The sequence below is a fragment of the Bos javanicus genome, chromosome 4 (genome assembly GCF_032452875.1).
Source record: "Bos javanicus breed banteng chromosome 4, ARS-OSU_banteng_1.0, whole genome shotgun sequence".
NCBI lineage: Eukaryota > Metazoa > Chordata > Mammalia > Artiodactyla > Bovidae > Bos > Bos javanicus.
This window is the reverse complement of record NC_083871.1, coordinates 13,878,338-13,901,450: the sequence shown is the minus strand read 5'-3', so window position 1 is coordinate 13,901,450 and position 23,113 is coordinate 13,878,338. Positions and strand designations below refer to the sequence as shown.

The 23,113-nt window shown below is 43.1% G+C and overlaps 1 protein-coding gene across 7 annotated transcripts in view; it reads right to left on the bottom strand.

The window, feature by feature from the left end:
* DYNC1I1 (dynein cytoplasmic 1 intermediate chain 1) overlaps positions 1-23,113 on the bottom strand; it is a 379,184-nt gene that overhangs the window by 117,396 nt on the left and 238,675 nt on the right. For all 7 annotated transcript variants that reach the window (XM_061413501.1, XM_061413502.1, XM_061413499.1 and 4 more), the window contains one exon: positions 16,937-17,062. In XM_061413501.1, the coding sequence (XP_061269485.1) occupies positions 16,937-17,062 (126 nt within the window). The remainder of the gene's footprint in view (positions 1-16,936; positions 17,063-23,113) is intronic.

Below are 23,113 nucleotides of genomic sequence, written 5' to 3'. Positions count from 1 at the left end.
AACCTTAAGTCGGGTGACAGCATGGGGAGTGGGGTGGGGCGTGGTGTTCTGGGTAAAGTATGCACCAATTATTTCAGTTCTGTAGATTATGAAGACCTCAAATCACACCTTCTTGCTGGTGATCCAGGAGAAGAGCAATCAACTCCTCACAGGCAGGGCACAGACCATATTCATCCTTGTGGCCTTGGCACTGAGCGTGGTGCTAGGCGTGCTAAGTATCTACAGAATTGTTCTGGATAAAAATGCAGACTGCCCCAGCATTGAAGTAAAGATGACTGTATTTCAAACTCGAAATCAAATCAAGCAGGTAGTCAGGTTTGAACCTAAGCAGCGTTCACCATTTGGGTAGTTATGCCACGAATAGCAGACTAACAGGACGGGTCCGCCAGAGCTACCTGGCATTAGGGTGTCACTGGTAAAATGTAAAGACTATGTATAAGGAAGTCTGCAGACTCCATGGGGAACCAGCTTACCTTACCTAGGATTCTTTGACACAAAGAATACACGCTTTGGGGGGATAATCATTCCGTCTCCTTCTTCATGGAACATGCCCTGACCTGACTGGCTTTGGTTCTAGAAGTCACTGGGCTCTTCGGGGCTCTGGAGCTCAGCTGTAGCCATGAACCTGCATGTGGTTGTTAAGCTCACTTTGGAGGGTGCGAGGTCATCCCTGAGGGGTCTGATGGGGTCAGGGTGTAGGGGAAGGCAGTGGGACCTCAGCGCTGGAGTTCAGCAAGCTGCCTGCAGTGTCACAGGCAGTCCCTGCAATCTTATTTACACACAGGCTTGCAACCTCCTCTAGAAGCTTCCAGAAAAAAATGGGAGATGCTGAAGAACTCAAGAAATCTTAAATCACAGATGGGATAAGAATTATAGAAATATAGTTTATACTGTAAACAAGACCTCATGTAACCAGTCTGGTGTGGCCTAGGAAAACCTGGATTCGATAGATAGGTAGGTAGGTGAATTAAAACATAAAAATAGGGAAAATGAATTTGGTAACATCAAGCAATGTAACATATTGACACTTTATAATATATTTAATAGCATAAAATATTGTTATTGCACTTTAAAATATTCTAAATCAAGTATATAAGTTTCATGTTCCTCTGAGCTGAAAACAGACCTGAGAAAAAAGTAGAATGGCTTTTTAAAGGGTTAATAATTCCCAGGTGAGGAATGTGTTTTAATTCAGAATTCCTCAAGAAAAACCAGCCTTCTCTGTAGATTTTACAAATAACAGCCAATGCTGGCTAATATTTCTAACCTGTAGTCAGTTTTCTGTTGATGAAAAATCAGAATCAGGGATTATTACTTTTACAAAGAATGTTTAGACATCCCAGTGACATGATCACTATATAAAATAAAATTCAAATTATCTGAGTTTAAACACTGACTTTGACAGTTAGTAAAATCATTTAATTTTCTGCTATGGAAAGTATTTTAATAATTTTAACCACTTCTTAGATTATATCAATTCTTTGAGATGAAGTACGACGGAGAATGAAAATAATCTTTGTAAATTGAGCTCCATTGCAAAAGAAAAAATGATTTCCATTCTTCAGTAGAAATATTAACAGATAACCTTTCGAGTGCCTTTCCTTGTATTTCTCTTCTGCCTCTGCATCCCCTGCTTTCTACAGCTCAAAGAAAGCCTAGCTCATGAAAACAGATTCTACTTAATGATCCCCTTCCCTCTGCCTTCTCCCATTCTCTTTCATTCACATTCCCAACTTTGCATCTCTGTTCTCATTTTCCCTTTTTCTTTCCGGGGAATGACCACCTCAAAGGATTAATTCAGAACATGCAGCAGAAAATGGTAACAAGAGTGGGCAAATCAGGATGTGGATTTAAAATCAAGAGGTATTTTAAAGGAGGAGAGTTACTCAAATTAAACATATGTTAAGAATATGGGTTTGTTGTTCATGGCATACCTGCTGCCTGTCATCCCACCCTCATCGGATCAGCCTTCAAGGGCAAAGCATTCCCTAGTGGAATAATAAATAGAGCGGCTGGAGTGGATATGAATCTGAGCAGCCCAGCAAGCTGCCTGTCCTCTTGGTCTGACTTCACTGTTGGAACACAGGTGGTCACTGAACCAGATCAGCTAGTGAAATGGATCGTGGCCCCTCAGGCTCACTGCCAGAGAGAGAGAGGGAACACAATTCAGGCTCCAAGTAATCAGGCTTTGGGAATAAAAAATTCTAATACAGGTCTTACTGAGCTTTTATACCAAACGGTTTTAACTGACACTGCCTGTTTTCCAAGGCATCATCTTTCCTACTTTGATGCAAGTGAACTAGGCAAAAATCCACTGGTCTTTTTAAAAAAATATGCTGGTAAGATGCTTAACAGCTGACCTGCCATCAATCAAGGGGTGTGGCAAATTTATTCTATAGATAAAAACACAAAGAGTTGCCCTATTTCTGCACTTTCATTCTTCCCAATGTACTATATTTTGCAGCTCTCTGCTGTCTCAGAATTATGGTCCCAAACATTATTGATATGAACTAGTTACACCTATGGAGAAGGCAATGGCACCCCACTCCAGTACTCTTGCCTGGAAAATCCCATGGATGGAGGAGCCTAGTAGGCTGCAGTCCATGGGGTCGCTAAGAGTCGGACACGACTGAGCGACTTCACTTTCACACATTGGAGAAGGAAATGGCAACCCACTCCAGTGTTCTTGCCTGGAGAATCCCAGGGACGGGGGAGCCTGGTGGGCTGCCGTCTATGGGGTCGCACAAAGTCAGACACGACTGAAGTGACTTAGCAGTAGCAGTCACACCTATACTCATTAAAGGTTTCAGGGGGAACTACATAGAATAGCAATACATGATTTATTTGTTCATTTATATCCTTCCTTGCTTTAGAGGAGTTTTGAAGGTAAGAGCTGTGATATAAGGTATTTATGGGCTGAATTCATTCCACTGATAGGAAGGATTCGATAGTCTTGGGTCTCTCTGGAGAAGTTTCCATGATATGGAAAACTTATCCATAAGCATTTTGAGGGAAATACTTTTAACTTGGTTTTGAAATAATATGGGTCTGCGAAGCTCAAGGGACTCCTTTCCCATTTATTTTGACACTATTCCTAGAACACGAGACCTACCTAGCTAGCTGTGATATTATTGCAGACTAATAGAGGCTGACTGGTTTCCCTTTATTCAGTGAAAAATAATCCTTGCTAATAAATGGATAGCGTGGGGGAATAGTTTCTAAGTCCCTCAAGGATTTCATAAATGTCCATTTATAAACCATCATACACAAACAACAGAAACTTCTTAACTCTTCATCAAAGAAGTCAGGCCCCCAATATTTGTTTACTAGTTCAGGTTATCACATACAGAAAGGAAAATACATTAACACCAAGACTAAAAATGCCCCATATCAGCAGATATTATATCAGAGGATCTGACATATATATATATATATATATATATATATATATAAATAAAGATTCCTCTTTCTCCAAGTTGGTGATGTTTTATAGAACCTGGCTCAAATATCCGTCATACAAGGGGAGAACATACTGTAATGTTCCAAAGGCAGGAGTTTTGTGTTCAGCCTGTCTCTGCAACTTTCATTATTCAAAGTGGAAAATCAGGTGAAACCCAGTTCTGAAATTTAGCAAGTCTTCACCTCACAATGTGACCAAGGATATTAAAGAAAATGCCAAGAAACAGGCAGAGGGCATCGCTCAAAAGTGCAGCTTGGCAGGAGCAGGGGTGTAGAACACAGGTACAAGCAGGTTGGAGGGAACAGGTAGCACTTCCCTAAGCACCTTCCTCCAAGGGAAGTCTTCTCAAGAGTTTCAATGACAATGGGTTGACACATGTTGTCAATGCCTTTGACGACACCATGTGAAAGGAAGCAGGTGAGGATGAAGATGGAAAGACACATGAGAAGGGGTGGGGGAGGGCAGACAGCATTGTACTTTCCTACTCCCAAAGCAACCCAAAGGTGCTGCCCTACTCTGGGGCTTGCTCCCTTTGACATTCCAAGGTGATTCTGTCTGTGATGAGCAGTCCTTTAGGATGGAATATTATTCTGCTGCAGAACTGGCCAGAGAGGGGGTAGTTTGCCCGGGACAGGAGCATGAGCCATGTTCAACAAGGCAAGACGATGACTGGGCAGGGGAAAAGGGAACCATTCAAGAGAATTCAAGCATCGAAAAGGCAGCTGGTCCAGAAAACCATGAAGGTTTCTTCAAACCCTGAGGTTCTACAGTTCTATATATGAATAGGTCCTATGGAAAAAAATATTAATTCATATGAGAAATAAAGAGCTTCCTTGGTGGCTCAGATGGTGAAGAACCTACCTGCAATGCAGAAGACCTGGGTTAGATACCTGGGTCAGGAAGATGCCCTGAAGAAGAAACTGGCAACCCACTCCAGTATTCTCACCTGGAAAATCCCATGGACAGAGGAGCCTGGTGGGCTACAGTCCATGGGGTTTCAAAGAGTCAGACACGACTGAGTGACTAACACTTTCATATAAGAAACAAACAGCCAAAAAACAAAACGAAAAGCAAAAAACAATCCTTTCCCCACACAACACAGCAGAACATGGTTAGTCTATCTTAGAATGGTAACTGGACTTAGCTGGGGTTTGCCTTTCCATTTATTTAAAAAAAAAATGACTAGACGATGAAACGAAAATACAATCCCTGGTTACAAATATTAAGTGGGTGTGGATGTAGAACTCTGGATCAGTAGTTAAGTCTGGCTAATACAATGTCTCTGCTGCTGAAACTAAATTAAATTAATTACAGAAACCTCCACAAACCCACAAAAGCTCTGCTCACAGTACCTGACCATGCTCCCTCACATTCTTGTATGTGTGTATACTTTGTGGCTAAAGGAGCACATTTGCCTTGATTGTGGAGCTCTTTCCAGACCTTAAGAGCTGCAATTCTAATTTTTACACTGAGAAAATGCTCAAAATGTGTTCCCTTCTGGGGGAGTGAAACTCTGTGCCTCTTTCAAGAGGCAAGCCCTTAGAAGCCCATCAACTGTTGTTCAAAACCTTCAGGCTCCATTTTTGTAGCATCTTTGTCCTGTATTTTCTGAAAGGCTTTGAGCCCTCGGACGAACATTCTTCTAGTGGCAATTTTAACATAGCTGAATGCTTTCATTTGTGCTGCAGGTAGCATACACAATAATAGCCATCATTCAGTGAATAGTGTTCCCATATAGAAGTTCTCTTCCAAGAGTCATTTTCCAGCTGCCCCGCTGCAGGATCAGAGGGTGGGACACTTGATTTTAGACATATGGAAGGGGACAGTAGGAGCTGGGCTTTTAGCGACAGAGCTTTCTGGGGCCCTGGGGAAAGTGTTATAGTTCTTGAGCCAGAGAACAAAGACAGCATGCCACCTCACCGTTCAGACAGAGCCCCGCTAAGACTATGAACCACACACATGGCAAAATACTTCTCTAAAATGTAGACCAAGAGCACTTTCCTTCAGAAAGATATTCACTGGAAGGACAGGGGCTGAAGCTCCAACGTTTTGGCCAACTGATGCAGAGCCGACTCATCAGAAAAGACCCTGATGCTGGGAAAGATTGAAGACAACAGGAGAAGTGGGTGGCAGAGGATGAGAGGGTTGGATAGAATCACTGACTCAACGGACATGAGTTTGAGCAAACTCCAGGCGACAGTGGAGGCCAGGGGGACCTGGCGTGCTGCGGTCCATGAGATCGCGAGGTGTCAAACATGATTTAATGACTGAACAACAAGTTCAGGGAGAAAAGCTGAATAAGCCAAAGGGAAAGCCTTGGGTATAAGCTGCTTATCTGCTATTGTTAGCAAGGTGAGGGGATCCTGGCCATACTTTCTGGGCTCTAAGCACATTTTGGCCCCCCTTCCATCATGCTCCAGAATGACTTTTCCCATTTTTCCCTCCCCATGCTGCGTCTGTAACACAACCACTCTGCGTAGTTTATCTCAGGAAATGACAATTGGCTGTCGAATCCCATACAAATTGATTGGATATGACAGCTTAAAAGAATAAATATTCTGCAGAGAAGAAAGTTTTTACTTAGACTCTTGTATTTTCGATCCCTTTTTAAAATCCCTTCTTGCTTAATTTTATTATTTCAATTAGATCATTTAAAAAATCAACACATCACATGCCAACCTCCCCTAAGAGCAATCATAAGATTTGATGATTTTTCTGATACACAGGCTAGGGTTTCAAATTTGCATTATTTTATCTACCAAATTAACTCTGAATTCTAAACCAAACTAATGCTGCCATGTGTTTTTAAACATCTCTAATCCAAACCATCTGGAGAGGCATGGCTTTGCAAAGGCAACCCTTCCAGGACACTCTGTGGATTCTGTCACTGCTTGAGGTTTTGGCAAGCCATCAACATTACGATAATTCTCTTTTATGAAATATAGCTTTTGACTAGGATTTGAGAGTCTTGGGTGTGTGCACGCAGGCACTTGGGTATACTTCTGCTCTTGTCCCTTTCTCTTTTCAGAAGATCATATTCACAACAAACTTAAAGAAATAAAGGTCTCTGTTGTATACAAAGGATAAAATTAATTTTAACTAGTCAACATTATGTTAAGAAACACACCTCTCTGTACATAGGTACTGGAAGTACTCCTTAAACAAGTTAAAAGAAGAAAACATATCAACTTTAAAGAGCAGCAACTACCAAAAGTATAAAGTGATTATGGCAATAATGATTTGTAGATGTAACATATGAACTCAGTACATTTAAGAGGAGATCATAACTAAAAATCAACTAAGCTAAATCTTTGCCTAAGAAAGCAGCATCTTGTTTAATTCTTTGGCTACTGGTGAACACATTTAAAAAGTATAAATAAAAACAAAATCAGATATGAGCATGCTAAAAGCAAACTGTGGACCACTTGTCACAACGAAGGCTAAAGGAACTTTCCCTGGGGCTTCCCTGGTGGTTCAAAGGTCAAGAATCCGCCTGTCAATATGGGAGACGTGGGTTCTATCCCTGATCTCAGAGGATCCCAATGCTGTGGAGCAACTAAGCCCGTGTACCACAACTACTGAGCCTGAGCTCAAGAGCCCAGGAGCTGCAACTCCTGAAATCCCTCTAGTGCCTGTGGTCTGCACCAAGAGAAGCCACTGCAATGAGAAGTCTATGTACCATGACGAGAGAGTAGCCCATACCGCAACAAAGACGAGTGAGGCTGGTGCACTGGGATGACCCAGAGGGATGGTACGGGGAGGGAGGCTGAGGGGGTTCAGGATGGGGAATGTGTGTATACCCATGGCAGATTCATGTTGATGTATGGCAAAACCAATACAATATTGTAAAGTAATTAGCCTCCAATTAAAATAAATAAATTTAAATTAAAAAAATAATTTAAAAACTTTCCCTGGAAGTAAAGATGCTCATTCTCCTTCCACAAATTCTTTGATAATAATGCTTTTAGATAAGCTCAAAACTTAATATAACAAATGGACAGATCCTCCTTTTTTGCTAGGAGCCACTGCCCAAAATAAGTTATAATGATGTGACTGTTGGGAAATATGACTGTACCTGTATTTATTACAGCCCTTTCATCCAACGGTATGAGACAACCTAAAGACATACACAAACTGGAAGGTTTCACTGAAGCTCATAAAGGGGGAAGATGTCTATTCTTTAGAAACAGATAGGCTGAAGCCCAGACTGAGTGTGTTTAGAACAAAAAGATGCCAAAGCAATGCAGAGGCGCCGCCTCAGAGGTGGCCACAGCCCAGAACACCCTTGCAGGGGGCAGGGAGCACTAACATGGTCTGGAGCCTCACCACAGTCCATCTCTGGCTGCTGTTTCCTTTCCTGAGTGAGATCCTCCACCCCCACACCTCTGAGGGAGAGGGGTGCCTCTCTGAGACTTCTCTTTCCTTTGAGACCCCCTGGTAGAATTTCAACCTGCTTCTGCCTATATTAAAATACTGCAGGATAAAGGAAAAGCACAATCTGAGATTTACGGAGAATGGATGCCCCAACCAGGGGGACTGGAGCCCAAGTCTTCAGGAGACACAGCTCCTAACAGAGATGCTAATCTGGTCTCAGATGAAAGTAGAACATGCGTCAGCCTCATGGTCTTTACTCTCGCTCCAGGGTCTACAGAGTGAGCTCAGCGTGGCAAAGGGCCAGCACATCTCTACGGAATTCAGTGCAGCCACATGAGCTACGGTGGGCTTCTTTACTAGTGGTAAAGAACCTGCTTGCCAATGCAGGAGACACAGGTTCAATTCCTGTGTTGTGAAGATTCCCTGGAGGAGGGAATGACGACCCACTCCAATATTCTTGCCAGGAGAATCCCACGGACAGAGGAGCCTGGAGGGTTACAGGCCATGGGGTTGCAAAGAATTGGACACGACTGCACACACACGCGAACTATAGAAGAGACCAGTGGGTACGCTTATGAAGCCTGTGCCTGAGGCAATCCGTGTGAGTAACTGAGCCGTGAAAACCGAGGCATCTGTACCTATGTGGATACGGGGGAAGCAGACTAGCAGGGATCCTACCGCAGCCATGTGTGGCAACACAATAGTATCAGTTACCAAAACACTGAGATAACTTTGTACTTGTTAGAAAAATGCTTTTCCCCACATCCTCCCAGTGCTCCCCTGCTCCTAGACCCCTGCACCCTCCCTCGTGCACCCTTCAGTCAGGACCTCCCCCTTCAGCACCTAAAGGTGAGATGCCTAACACAAAGGGGGCCCTAGTCCATGCTCTCTGGACAGTACCATACAGATTGTTACATACTTAGAATTTCAGTCCTGAATAGTAGATAACTGACATTCACAGGTTACTTTGGTGCCTAACAGTGAATCCTTTATACATACTGCCTGCTGCCTGTGCATGCTCAGTTGCTCAATTGTGTCCAACTCTTTGCAATCCTATGGACTGCAGCCTGCCAGGCTCCTCTGTCTGTGGGATTCTTTAGGCAACAGTACTAGAGTGAGTTGCCATGCCCTCTTCCAGGGGATCTTCCCGACCCAGGGGTCAAACCCAGGTCTCCTGCATTGCAGGCGGATTCTTTACCGCTGAACCTCCAGGGAAGCCCCAGCTGTTTCCTGTGCTGTGCTCATTCGCTTCAGTCATATCTGACTCTTTGCAACCTATGGACTGTAGCCCGCCAGGCTCCCCGGTCCATGGGATTCTCCAAGCAAGAATACTGGAGTGGGTTGCCATGCCCACCTCTAGGGGATCTTCCCAACTCGGGAATCGAACCCATATCTCTGGCATCTCCTGCATTGTAGGTAGTTTCTTTACCCACTGAGCCACCTGGGAAGCCCCAACCGTCTCCTAGGACTCGGTAAATATCTCATCATTTAGTCATGAAACAAGTTTAAATGACTGGGAAGGTGGAACTTTGTAACTGCCTCAGGTTTCCTCTTCACTTGGCTCTTGTATATAAAAAGCACACAGGGGGATCTAATGAGAGGAGACGGCCAGGTGATGGGAATCAGGGCATGGTGGGGACTGGGGCCAACTGAAGAGTTCTTGTGGAGAGGGGATGGCCTCTTCTCAGCTCTAGCCTATTGTTGCTGTGAGGATCTGGCCATAGTGGGTGCCCTGTAAATGTATGAATAAAGGAATGAGTGAATGGATGAACATGTAAGGTGAGATTTCTTTGTAAACTACTCAAGTAAGGAAAATAAGAACACCAAAGTGTAAGCGTCCTTCAATGAGATGGCCTATCATGCAGTAATAGAGAAACAACCAAATTTAAAGAGAATGCTTTTGTCTCTTCAAAGCATGTTCACCTATTACTATGGGATTATGTTTTCCTCAAAGTCATATGTTGGAGTCCTAAAACTCAGAGTGATGTTATCTGGAGATGGGTGCTTTGGGAGGTAATAGGTTTAAATGAGGTCATAAAGGGGAGGCCCTCGTTATGGTATTAATATATGTGAAAAGCTCGCTCACACTCTCTCTACGTGAGGATGGACCTAAAAGGCAGTCACCTGTAAGTCAGGGAGAGTCCTCAGCAGAAACCACAAGAGCTGGCACCTTGATCTTGAACTTACCAGCTCCAGAACTGTGAGAAAATTGTTTTATGCTTTTTAAGCCACCCAGTCTGTGATACATTATTATGACAGCCTGAGCACACCAACACACCTATTATCTCTTTTGTATGTGTGCTCGGTCATGTTCAACTCTTTGAGACCGCGTAGACTGTAGCCCGCCAGGCTCCTCTGTCCATGGGATTCTCCAGGCAAGAATACTGGAGTGGGTTGCCATTTTCTTCTCCATATTATCTCTTTTATCCTCACAATAATCCTAAGAGGTAAACAGATGTCCATTGGCATTCAAGCCAGACCCCTGATAACACTCATTTCCATGAGACCAAGCTCTTGGGACCTCAGTGAACGGCCAGGGGGCAGGGTGGGGAGGACAAGCAGAGTTACAGGCTGGAAACCCCACTCATGCTGTTTCCAGGAGCTCACTACACAGTACCAATGATTCCTGGGCAATTCCTTGATGAAGCACAACTGCAGAAAGCCCAGTTCAGACCGTTTTAGCACAGTGCATGGCAAGAAGAGAGAAGGGCATTTAGGGGACGGAATAAAATCTTCAACATTGAGTTCTATGCCTCCAACCGATGTGCACATCAATGGGGCAGAGCAAACATTAATAAATCTTAGGTAGCTTTGTAATAATACTAAATGTCAGCTTGATCACTTGCAATATGACATGCCAAGACAATGGAAACAATTTAAAAATAAGTTGTTCAAAGATGGACTCTCTTTTACAGCATCCCTTGCATGTAATAATAGCTCGCTTGGTCACTTGTCAAGTATACAGCTCCTTCAATGCTATTTTTAGATGAAGAATAGCCCCTGATACTATCTCTTTGTTATAATCCTGCCGACAACTAATAATCTCCCTAGATGTATCCTAATGATCAGTTTTGCTTCTTCTTACGTTAATTTTTAGCAAAGATTCTAGAAAGCAGGCAGATAAAGAATGAAAGCTGGCAAGGCAGTTTCTCTGCTGCCAGCTTCCTGGGTTGAAACAGAAAAAGAAAAGTCCCTGCTGTTTGATTTAATAAGAATCAGTGTCTAGCTCAAGCCTCTCTCGTCGGACCAGTCATACTCAATTGGCATAAAAGAAGAGTTTCCAAGTGTCTGCATTTCATTTCAGCAAGTACACGTAAATTCCCGTGTGAAAGTGAAGTGAAAGTCACTCAGTCACATCTGACTCTTTGCAACTCCACGAAGTCCATGGACTTCTCCAGGCCAGAATACTGCAGTGAGTAGCCTTTCCCTTTTGCAGGGGATCTTCCCAACCTAGGCATCAAACCCAGGTCTCCCACATTGCAGGCAGATTCTTTACCAGCTGAACCACCAGGGAAGCCCAAGAATACTGGAGTGGGTAGCCTATCCCTTCTCCAGTGGATCTTCCTGACCCAGGAATCGAACCGGGGTCTCCTGCATGAGTTCTCACCATGTGCTTTTTCCTAAAGACACAAAATAGCACTGCTGTGCTGCTGCTGTTCTTGTCTGATCCTTATAACCTGAATCTTTTATGCAAAAGTTTAATTCTACCTTTGTGTCACATGAATTCCTTGCTGCTGCTAAGTCGCTTCAGTCGTGTCTGACTCTGTGAGACCCCATAGACGGCAGCCTACCAGGCTCCCCCGTCCCTGGGATTCTCCAGGCAAGAACACTGGAGTGGGTTGCCATTTCCTTCTCCAGTGCATGAAAGTGAAAAGTGAAAGTGAAGTCGCTCAGTCGTGTCCGACTCCTAGCGACCCCATGGACTGCAACCCACCAGGCCCCTCCGTCCATGGAATTTTCCAGGCAAGAGTACTGGAGTGGGATGCCACTGCCTTCTCCGATGAATTCCTTAATTACCCATAATTATGTACTTTGAAATGCATCTCACAATCTATACAACCAACGATGCTGGTTTGCTCTTTGGGGTCTCCCCATCCTGCATTGCCTTTGAAAACTGGGTCTTACATTTGTCAGCACGTCCTTATCCATGGAGTTCATTCTCCAGTCATTAAGCACCTAATATGTGCCCTTACTTTGTCATCCCAGGAATTCATATTGAATACATAACCCTAGTTGTCAATTAAACTTTTTTTTTTTTCAAATTTATTGGGATATAGTTGTTTTCTCTTCATTCATCCCTTCTCTTTTCTGACCTCTACAGAGTAACAGGGCTTCCCTGGTGGCTCAGTGGTAAAGAATCCGCTTGCTAATGCAGGAGATGCAGGTTCCATCCCTGGGTCAGGAAGATCACCTGAAGGAGGAAATGGCAACCCACTCCAGTATTCTTGCCTGGGCAATCCCATGGACAGAGGAGCCTGGAAAGCTACAATCCATGAGGTCACGAAAGAGTCAGACATGACTTAGCGACTAAAGAACAACAACTGAGCAACAACTACTTTCCACATTGAAAAGCTTAGAAAATGACATAAAAAAGAAAAAATCAGTCTGGCCATAAGGAAGTTACCCTCCCTTAATTAAAAAAGAATCCTTAAGTCAAATTCTAACACTTTTCTGGTCATAAAATACCTTGGGAAATTCTTTTAAATGAATGTATATCTTTGTGTCTATAGCTGTTTTGTTATTTAGATTACATGCCACAGTCTGGGCTAGGGAAGGGACAAAAGTTGATGGGAGAAGAAATCAAGTTTATTGCAATAAACCTCACAGCTCCAGCAGAGTTGGAGGAAGTCTCCTTTCTATGACGTGACGACAATGCCTCACCAACTGCCCCATGGTCACTCGGCAGTGTGGTCAGCCAGGAACAGAGCTGCCTGTCCACTGTGTCCACTCCCCCCACCAGCAGCCCACATTCCCATCACTCCTCCCAGGGAGATCTGCAGCCTGGGAGAACCTCATGCAGAACCAGACGCTGAACGGCTAAAGTTGTCACTGCAATCTCACCTGTTATCTTTATAGAACCTTAATGAGAAGAGAAGATGAGGAAAAAGTCAGTTGAGGATTTTAAACATGGGCACAAATGAGGTTAGTTGGTATGAACCCCACTTCACATTCTGCTTCCCCCTCCAACCCCCAAATCAGGAGCGATTTGGGTGCATGTCAATTTCAGGTCACTGTCAGATAATCCTCAAGAAGAGAATGCCAAGGACAAAGAAACCAAATCGGGAAAAAAAATAAAAGTAAAAATAAAAACCTCTGACAAAGCCAAGCCTCTAAATATAGCTTTTCCACTTTCCTCAATGCAGCTAATTCTAAGATATGTATTTCTGATTCTACTCATTCTGTTTTAAAAGAGAAAGACCACACCAGGGTAAGCAATGCAGGGTGGTCAGATGCATAACCTAATGACAGTGTGGGGAAGCCACTACAGAAGACAAACGGAGCACTGCCAGATGGCGTGGCGGGGACCAGGGACTGACTGCTACGCAGAGTCCACTGATGTTTTCCAAGTACGGATGGCTCTTATTGAAATGAAAATAGAAAATGTAGAACCAGAGCCCATACTAAAAATTCAGTTTAGTAACGACAGAATACTGCCCACGAAAGTAGAGGGTATTTGGCCTTGCTATTTTCAGAGAGAAAGGAGCCTTCCTCCTGCAATCTTTTTACCATTAGGATAAAAGCCTGTCAGTCTTCGCAAAGGAACACTGAACTGCTGTCTACATCTTGTGCATTTGTTTTCTAGTGCCCCAAATGATGTTTTTCTGAGTCATAGGATTTGTTTGCAACTATATACACTTACCCAAAACACAGAGAATCGGCAGAGATCAGCAAGAAATGGCCAGCTAATGCAATTATTCCAAACTGATAAAAATTACAATCATAAGGCACTCGCAGCTCCTCCCTACCCTCAGCCCCCTTTCTTACTAAGCAAACTAATTTTGAAATTATTAGAACACCACAGGAGAATGTGGAAACAAGTTCAACCTACCCAATTTCAGTGAGAGTGTGTCTAGAGAGGACCAGCTGTAATAAATAAGCTCTACTAATGATTAGAGAAGGAAATGGCACCCCACTCCAGTACTCTTGCCTGGAAAATCCCATGGACAGAGGAGCACGGTGGACTACAGACCACAGGGTCGAAAAGAGTCGGACATGACTGAGCAACTTCACTAATGATTAGAAGCGGCGTAACAAAGACAGTGAGGAGGGTTTGGTTTCTCTCATGTCTCATCCCTGGGTTTCGAAGATCCCATGGAGAAGGGAATGGCTACCCACTCCAATATTCTAGCCTGGAGAATTATGGACAGAGGAGCCCGATGGGCTACAGTCCATGGGGTTGCAAAGCATCAGACACAACTGAGCGGCTAAGACTTCTACACGTCACTATTTTTAGTTCTGTGGCCACTCCAAATTCCCCCTGAACTACCATGGCTACTTCACGGCAACCAAACTGTCCTGTTACTTCTTCCCTCCACCTCACCTCCACCCACCAAGTCATGTGCACCTTCCCTGGCTGTCCAAGTTAACCCTGCTTTGGTCTCCCAACACCTCAGCCATACTCAGGATCACAGCACTTCTGTTTTCTTTCTGCAGACACTGTTACTTACTTGGTGGTGATTCAAACTTCATCGAGATCAACTATGGCAAGATGGGTCACTATCCCAAGAGAAACGGTACTGTCCAGGGCATGCTGTGTCATGTTCAACATGGCTGAATCCCCTCCTGGAAAAACTCTTGCTCTTCTGACCACCACAGAAGCAGATCCCAGCAATGAGTGAGCCAGAGGGAATAAGTGTCTGTTGGCGGGGAGGTGGTGGGGGGGCGTGGTAAGAAGGGGCAGGGATTTGGGTAGGAAATTTCTCAAATAGGATCAGGTGGCAGGGCATCAGAGGAGCAAAAGCAAGAAATTCCTCTCTAGTTTGGGTCAAAGGGGAAAAAAGAATGATGGGCATACATTCAAATGAAGAAGCCAACTAGTCTCATCACTGATCACCCCCTTTATTCTTCTCTCCTCTACACGGCAGGAGTTTTCAACTATTGCTGCATATTCAACTCGCTTGGAAGCTTTCAAAAATGACTAGACTACATCCTAGACTAATAGTTAAATCAGTAGACTGTTCTTTTACATATGTCACATAACCCCAAAGTTTCAAAGGACTAGGAGTCTCCCCTTTCTCAGTAAGAATGGTAGGTAAAGCTAAGAACCCCCACCAGTTTCTGGTCACCAGATGAAGTGCAGATAGTAGCAGGAATTTGGGGGAATACAGAGATATCTTCGTATCTTTTGGTAGGATATTAAGAGCACTCTGACTTGAAAAAAAAATCAAGAGCATATCTTCTAGAACACATACATTGGAGCATTTAAAAAGCAAGTAAAAATAAGGTTAAAGGCATTCTAGTGAAGCTTTTCATAAATGATCCCAAAGATAGCAGGAGACGAAAAGAAAGGATGTTCTTCTCAGTCAATGCTAGCATTAACCATTGTGTCAGAAAACACAAAATTTGAAAATTCCAGTTAATTCCAGAAGGTTTCTTCTGGAATTTGTGTCTTCACTCAACTTATTAGTTCCCACTGACCTGTTACTCTGCAATGCTGTGAATGTTAAGCACATTCTCAAATTGTTATTGTCACAGGCGACCTACTGCTAGTTAATATAATAATAAACATTTTTTTGATGATAAACATTTTGTACACTGACCAAAACAATATAGTGTGTCACTTCTTAAAGTTAAAAAAAATTCAGTATATGATTTTATACACTATTCAAAATACTTCAAATGGTGCTTTTTTTTTTTTCTTTTAAATGTGCTTCTGTTTATCCCATAATCCTTTTAGTATTTTCTCGGTAATTCAGCAAAAACTCTTTAAACTGAATAAAATTAGGATTTTGAGCTTCTATGTTTACAGAAAGAGCATATCAGACTGACAAATTTGATAATCTTAAAAAGAAAGAAAAAACTGTTCTCATTTCAAAGGTTCAAGAAATAAAGGTTATTTACTAGGCAGACCAGGACTTCTTGTTGTTTTTATGATAGCAAATTAGAAAAACATGGTCAGAGTTAGAGGTTACTCAATCAGGTTGGAGCTACTAGGACCTTTATTCCAGCAGTCCTTGTTCCTCAAATTATATCTGATAATGTTCTGAAGTCTAAACATATTTTAGTTCAAAACGATACTCAGCTCTTAGATATAAAATGGCACTAAGTTTTCAAATATCAACAGGTTTACCCAGTCTCCTCAACTGATGTATTTGTTTTCAGAGCAAGAGTGGCAGATTTGTAATATCTGAGGAGCTGAGACTCTGAGCAAGAATGCTTGCTTGCATCTTCCTGTGCGTAATCACAGGAGAGGGGCATTAATACAGGGGTTGGTGCTGGCCACTACCAGGGCCTATTATTTCAGCAGAGCCGTGGCAACAGGGCAGTTGTTACATACTTTCAGCCTGTTTTGTGTCGACTGGAGGAGTGGACCGATGCGTCAGCAGACACAAGCAGTAAAACATCCCAAACTAGCTGCAAACCACAAACAGTATCTGTATTTCTCAATGATTCAAAAAAGCGGGTGATAAACCTTCCCCTAAACTGGCTACCAAAGTATTATTATCTGTGAAGTAAGATGGTGCCCGTCCACTTAAAACTGGTGAAATCGCACTGAACCGCATTTCAGAGCGAGGAGGGAACTTGAAATGCTCTTGCTCTGCGGATGTCCACGTGGGTGGGCAAACATATGTTCCTGCTAAGCAGAGGAAGTGGTACACCCGGATTTCTTCCTAAGTGCGAGGCCTTTATAAACTCATGCTCATGGCGCTGTTTTAAATAGAAAGAAAATGACACACAGTCCCCAACCAGGCTTCCTAACTGTTTGGAGAGGGTGGCCACTTTCCCAAAACATTAGGTTACTGTGGGGGAATTTTCCAAAATTGTCAACAATTCCGTTTTTAAACTCAGTGCTTCTTCTCCACACGGAACAGATGCAAGGCAGCAGGAGCTATATTTGGCCTCACGGGAGATGTCAGTTATTTTTGCACTGCTGACTCCTACCTGACAGTGGAAGACATACTCTGGTGTGGTTTTCTTAAACTTCATGTTCCAAACCAAGGCTACTCCATCTGGTTCATGCGGAGCATCTTCGTTGTTGTTGTAGGAAGCGACCATCAGCTCAGGGTACTAAATGGAAGAAGTCACAAGATGCGTTATGCCAAGATGACAACACAGGGAAAGATTCTTATTCCAACTTGAAATGGTACTTGCTTTTTAAGCTGTGGCAGACTTAATACCGGGGCTTCCTAGTAGCTCAGCTGATAAAGAATCTGCCTGCAATGCAGGAGACTCTGGTTTGATTTCCGGGTCAGGAAGATCCCCTGAAGAAGGGATAGGTTACCTACTCCAGTATACTAGGGCTTCCCTGGTGGCTCAGATGGTAAAGAATCTGCCCACAATGTGGGAGACATGGGTTTGATCCCTGGGTTGGGAAGATCCCCTGGAGGAGGGCATGGCAAGCCACTCCCGTATTCTTGACCTGGAGAATCCCATGGACAGAGGAGCCTGATCTGCAGTTGATGGGATCATAAAGAGTTGGACATGACTGAGCGATTATAAGCACAGCACAGCACATACTTAGCACCAACTTCGTGTCTCAGCCCACTGCAATCTGGTTTCTACCCGCAACATTCCACATGTGCTGGCCATAGTCACCAGTAACCGCCACACTACTCACACTGCTGAACCTCTGCGGTATCTGACCTTTGGGCGGCTTCCTCCTCTCTCCTATGCTGGCTTCCATCACACCTTTCTCTCCCACTCTTCTGAACCACTGTTTTTAGCCTCTACAGTTCCTTCTATTACCTATGGGGGGCTGGGGCTGTTTTCTGTCCTCTTGTTGGTCTCTGTTTACACATTCTTCCCTGGTGATCTCATCAATAGCTTTAATTAGCGTTCATATACTGACAATGTTCAAATATTTATCTCTGGGCTTGATCTCTCTCTAAGGTGTATATTTTACAGCTGCTGCAGATTTCTCAAGGCTGTACATAGACACATCAGATGCAATGCACAGAAAAGTGAGCTTGCTGCCTTCTACAAAAACCTATTACTCTTCCAACGTTTCAACATTCATCACATTAGGACTTTGACTGTCTGGGCCAGACACTCATGTTCATTTTTACTCCTCCCTCTTTCTTCTCTGTGTGCTGTTTCAGTACTTCCTCAATACCTTTCAAATGTATGCTTCTTTCTATCCTTAAGGTCAGAGCCTCCTAAATGAATTTCTTGTCTGGATGAAGACAACAGCATTTTAAATGACTTTCTGCTTCTAGGCTTGCCAGGCCCCACCCTCACTTACTCCACTCTCCATCCTTTGTCAATATGACTTTACAAAACATGTATTTGACTAAGTCACTTCTCTGCTTAGAATAGCTTAATGGCTCATCATTACTTTCAAGATAAAATCTAGGTCATTTAGGACCCTTCATGATCTGTTCTTGGAGGAGGAAATGGCAACCCACTCCAGTATTCCTGCCTGGAAAAATCCCATGGACAGAGGAGCCTGGAGAGCTACAGTCCATGGGGTTGCAAGGAGTTGGACGCGACTGAGCAACTGAGCACACGTTTTCTGTTAGCTTCTACTTTTCTGCCTAATCTCTTACAACCTACCCTCTTTCCTCCCAACCCCTAGCTATGACCCAGCCTCACTGGGCTAGTTCTGAGGTTCATAGGTACAGGCTCTGTACCATGAGTTGACACTCACTCTCATTGAAAAGCCTCTCCTGTGTTGGTTACATTATTAACTTATTCATTAAGACTCCATGTAGGCATCAAGTCCTCCAGACAATCCTACCTAATCATTCACCACCCCTCATTGTCTCTCATCAGCCCCCTTAGCATTACGTATGTCCTCCTATGAAGGCACGTGTCAAATTGTATTATGGCTTTTCCCGGTCTATGCCCATGACTAGACTGTAAGCTCTTTGTGTAGGGGCTTGGTTTTATTGACCTCCAAATCCAGGCCTAGTAAGTCCTAGCATGAGAAACTTGTGCCAAAATCTCCTGAATTACAAATACTCTTTTTTATGTTAGTGACCCTATGCTCAGCAGCAAGATCCTATCTTTAATCCTTTGTTAAATAATGCCAACAATTAAAAGCTCAAGTAAAAGAAACTCAAGTAGTAAAATAACTAAGAGGACTCTATAGCAAGTAGAAATACCTACTCACCATACATGAACTCTATGTTCAGCATTAGAAATAAATAGGTTGAATCTCACCAGAGGTATTTTTGAGTTAGAGTACATTTTATGAAAACGTCATTCCTACCCGGGATTTCCATAAGGCAGCCCCATTAAATATACTATCACGATTATCAGGATTATAGCTGATCATACCACTCTCTGCTCATGGGTAATTTAGTTCTTTTCCTTCTTATTCACTATACTGTATATATGTAACATAAGTTTGTCAGTAAAAATTTGAACATCAGCTTTTTTTTTTCCCTATCAAAAATAATTAAGCCTGAGTCTATGTGTTTTATTCATTCTTTGAACTCCCCCAGCTTAAGAAAGCTACAGAGAGTTACAACTTGCCAGTTGGTGCAGAGGAAGTATAAGCCTGCAACGAGACACATGTATGCGGCCACCAGGGGAAGTAATCATTCTTTATTAGAAAACACTCCTCAGCGGATGAATCAAAGGCCTATTAAGAAAGGCCTTTGATTCAAAGCCCATTCAAAGAAACTAACATCCAGATAAACACAGAAGTCTCCAGACTGTCCATCTGAAGTTTAACTATGTCACATGTGAAAAGGCAGCTCTATAAACATCCACACCACTACCACAGTGGCCAATGAGCAGCCAGATGCGTCTGGAATAATATCCCACAGCTTCACATCTGGGTCTCATCGCTGGCTCCCACTTTAAAAAAAAATCTTAAATTATTGGGCTTAAAAACCCCTTTAGAAAACAGGGAGAGTTTTCTTCAAATACCAGTGAATGCTCTTGGTGTAATTTTTGTAACTGGGATCAAAAGGCATAAAGATACTGATTAACTCTTAAGTCATGAAAGTGTTTATGATTTCAAAGTCTCCTCTAGTATGTTTGTTTGAACATGACTAATCAATATTTTATTTTCCAGCAAAAAGTAGTCATTCTCTGCATGATTATTTAAATATTAAAATTATTATTTTAAGGAGAATACCAACTACTGGGAAGTTTGTGATTATTCACAGGGCTGAATTATCTAATAATTAACCTAGGGGAATTTTACTCGGAAATTGCCAGATCTGCTCTCAAGCTGTTTGTTCTTATAAAAAAATAAAATCTGACATTTACTAGCGAGGAAGGAACCAACATGCTTTACGTGTTCATTATGCATCCAGCAAGGGGCTGGGTGACATGTTCACTCATTTGATTCTTGCAGTTCTCTAAAGTAAGCAATGGGTTTTCCCATTTCTACAGACAAAGCAGCCCAGGTAAGAAACTGGGTAAGGAATTTGTTCCAAGTTAAGTTGCTAATAAATGACAAAGTGAGATCCTGCTTGAAGTCTATTTGTTTCAAGACCATGTCTCTTACACTGTGGCATGCCTCAAGTGGCCCCCAAGCATATGTAAGGCACTGAAGTGTATTAGTCACTCAGTCATATCCAACTCTTTGCAACATCATGGACTGTAACCCACCAGGCTCCTCTGTCCATGGGATTCTCCAGGCAAGAATACTGGAGTGGGTTGCCATTTCCTCCTCCAGGGGATCTTCCCAATCCAGGGATTGAACCCAAGTCTCCTGCATTGCAGGCAGATTCTTCCACCAGGGAAGCCTATGTAAGCCACTGGTGATAAGTAAAACGTGGGACAAGACAGAAAGCACACTGGGGATCTTCCCAATCCAGGGATTGAACCCAAGTCTCCTGCATTGCAGGCAGATTCTTCCACCAGGGAAGCCTATGTAAGCCACTGGTGATAAGTAAAACGTGGGACAAGACAGAAAGCACACTGGTAGATTTCAGGAGCTGGGGGTGGGGAGTGGGGAGGGGCAACAGGGACTTAGTGTTTAATGGAGACAGAATTTCAGTTTAGGAAGGTGAAAAATTCAGGAGGTGGATGATGGTGAGAGCTGTACAACAATGTGAATGTACTTAGCGCCACTGAACTGTACAGTTAAATATGGTTAAAATAGTACGTGTTACATTACGTGACTTTTACCACAATGAGAAAACATTAAACAAAACGCAGGACAAGAATATTAACAGTAACGTGCTCTGCTTTATAGGCGCTCACCATTTAGTAGAAGGTGAGTCATGCGTATGAAAAACTGCAACACAAATAGAAAAGCAGAGCAAGCTAAGATGGAGACAGGAAAGGAGTTCTATCAAAGCACAGAGGATAAAATAGACACTTCAGGGGGAATGTGGTTATGCCAGGGAGAGATATTGAAAAGGACTTCTGAGAAGAAATGAGATTGCCAGGGCCCTGTCAATGGGAAAGTGATTAGGAGAGCAGAAAGAGAAGAGTAGAGACAAGGGCACAAACATTGATGCAGGAGATTTCTCTTGGATATTGGCCTGGTTCACAATCATTCTCCCAATCCTTGGAAACTACCTCAATACACAGGCGTCAAACTTCCCAGGGATCACTCATTCACCCCAGCTCGGGCAATCACATTCTCTACCTTGGTCACTGTAAAGTTTGTCAATACACAGGCGTCAAACTTCCCAGGGATCGTTCATTCACCCCAGCTCAGGCAGTCACATTCTCTACCTTGGTCACTGTAAACTCTGAACTGAGACACAGACTCCCTGGGTTGCAAATGAGTCAGGTAATGACAGCATCCAACTGGTGAAGCCTCTCAAGCTGCCCAGATTTATACTCCTGGGTCCCAGCTCTTTGTCTTTTCCCGGGATTCCCTGAGTACCCTAGTGACTAGAATACATTTCCCTCTATGCTGAAGGTAGCCAGGGGTAAATTTTTCTTAACTAATGCAATGGAGAACACATTCAGAAAACACTTAGGTTATAGCACCTGGCTGGGAGGTAGGTTAGGCGAAGAGATGAAAAAGATTAAAGGGCTGGAGATGCTTCAAGACATTCCCACAGAAGTCACTGAATACAGGCTGATGATTTTAGACTTTATGCTGGGAGTCATACTCTGCAATTGCTAATATTTCTAATTAGACCACTACTTTCACTACTATGCCACATTTATTGAGCACTTTTACTATACTGCTGCGAAGTCGCTTCAGTCGTGTCAGACTCTGTGCGACCCCATAGACGGCAGCCTGCCAGTCTACCCCGTCCCTGGGATTCACCAGGCAAGAACACTGGAGTGGGTTGCCATTTCCTTCTCCAATGCATGAAAGTGAAAAGTGAAAGGGAAGTCGCTCAGTCGTGTCCGACTCTTCGACCCCATGGACTGCAGCCCACCAGGCTCCTCCATCCATGGGATTTTCCAGGCAAGAGTACTGGAGTGGGATGCCATTGCCTTCTTTACTATACTAGACACTTTATTAAAGTCTAAGTTTTTAAAGTACATTCACTCATTTAATACAATAAGCACGGGACTGAAGTTTGATGACTATTTTGGGAATGAGGAAACTTAAGCCAAGAGAAGTCAGGTGACTTGCTCAAGGTGACATTGAGAGCAAATAGGTAATCATTACAAATAGTAACCTGGGAAAAGTATGTAATGATTTAACAGTGTAGAGAATTGAGGCAGGAAGACCAGATAGGAAGCTATTTCCTGATACAAGCAAGAAGAAGATGGCATGACATAAAGTGGGTATCGATTCTACATGTAAGTAGATTTGAGTTGGTGACAGTGGGGGTCTTTTTGCTACCATAAATTTGACTGGGTTTGGCAATTAAATGAGCTATCAAAGATTATTTGAAGGGGGGCATGGTTGAAGGGGAAGTGGGGGAGGAATAGAGGGAAGTTGGTGCCAGCAGATGTAAGCTATTATGTATAGAATGAATAAACAACAACATCCTACTGTATAGCACAGGGAGCTGCGTTCAATATCCTGTGAGAAACCAAAATGAAAAATAACAGAAAAAAGAACACACACATATATGTATAACTTTGCTGTACATCAGAAAGTAACACAACATTGAAAATCAACTATACTTCAATAAAAAAGATGACTTATGTTTGCATCCTGAATGACTCCAAGGTTAGAGGATGCAAGTCACATGTGAGAGGAATATATAGGGTGGGAGGAAGATCATAAATCTGGTTTTG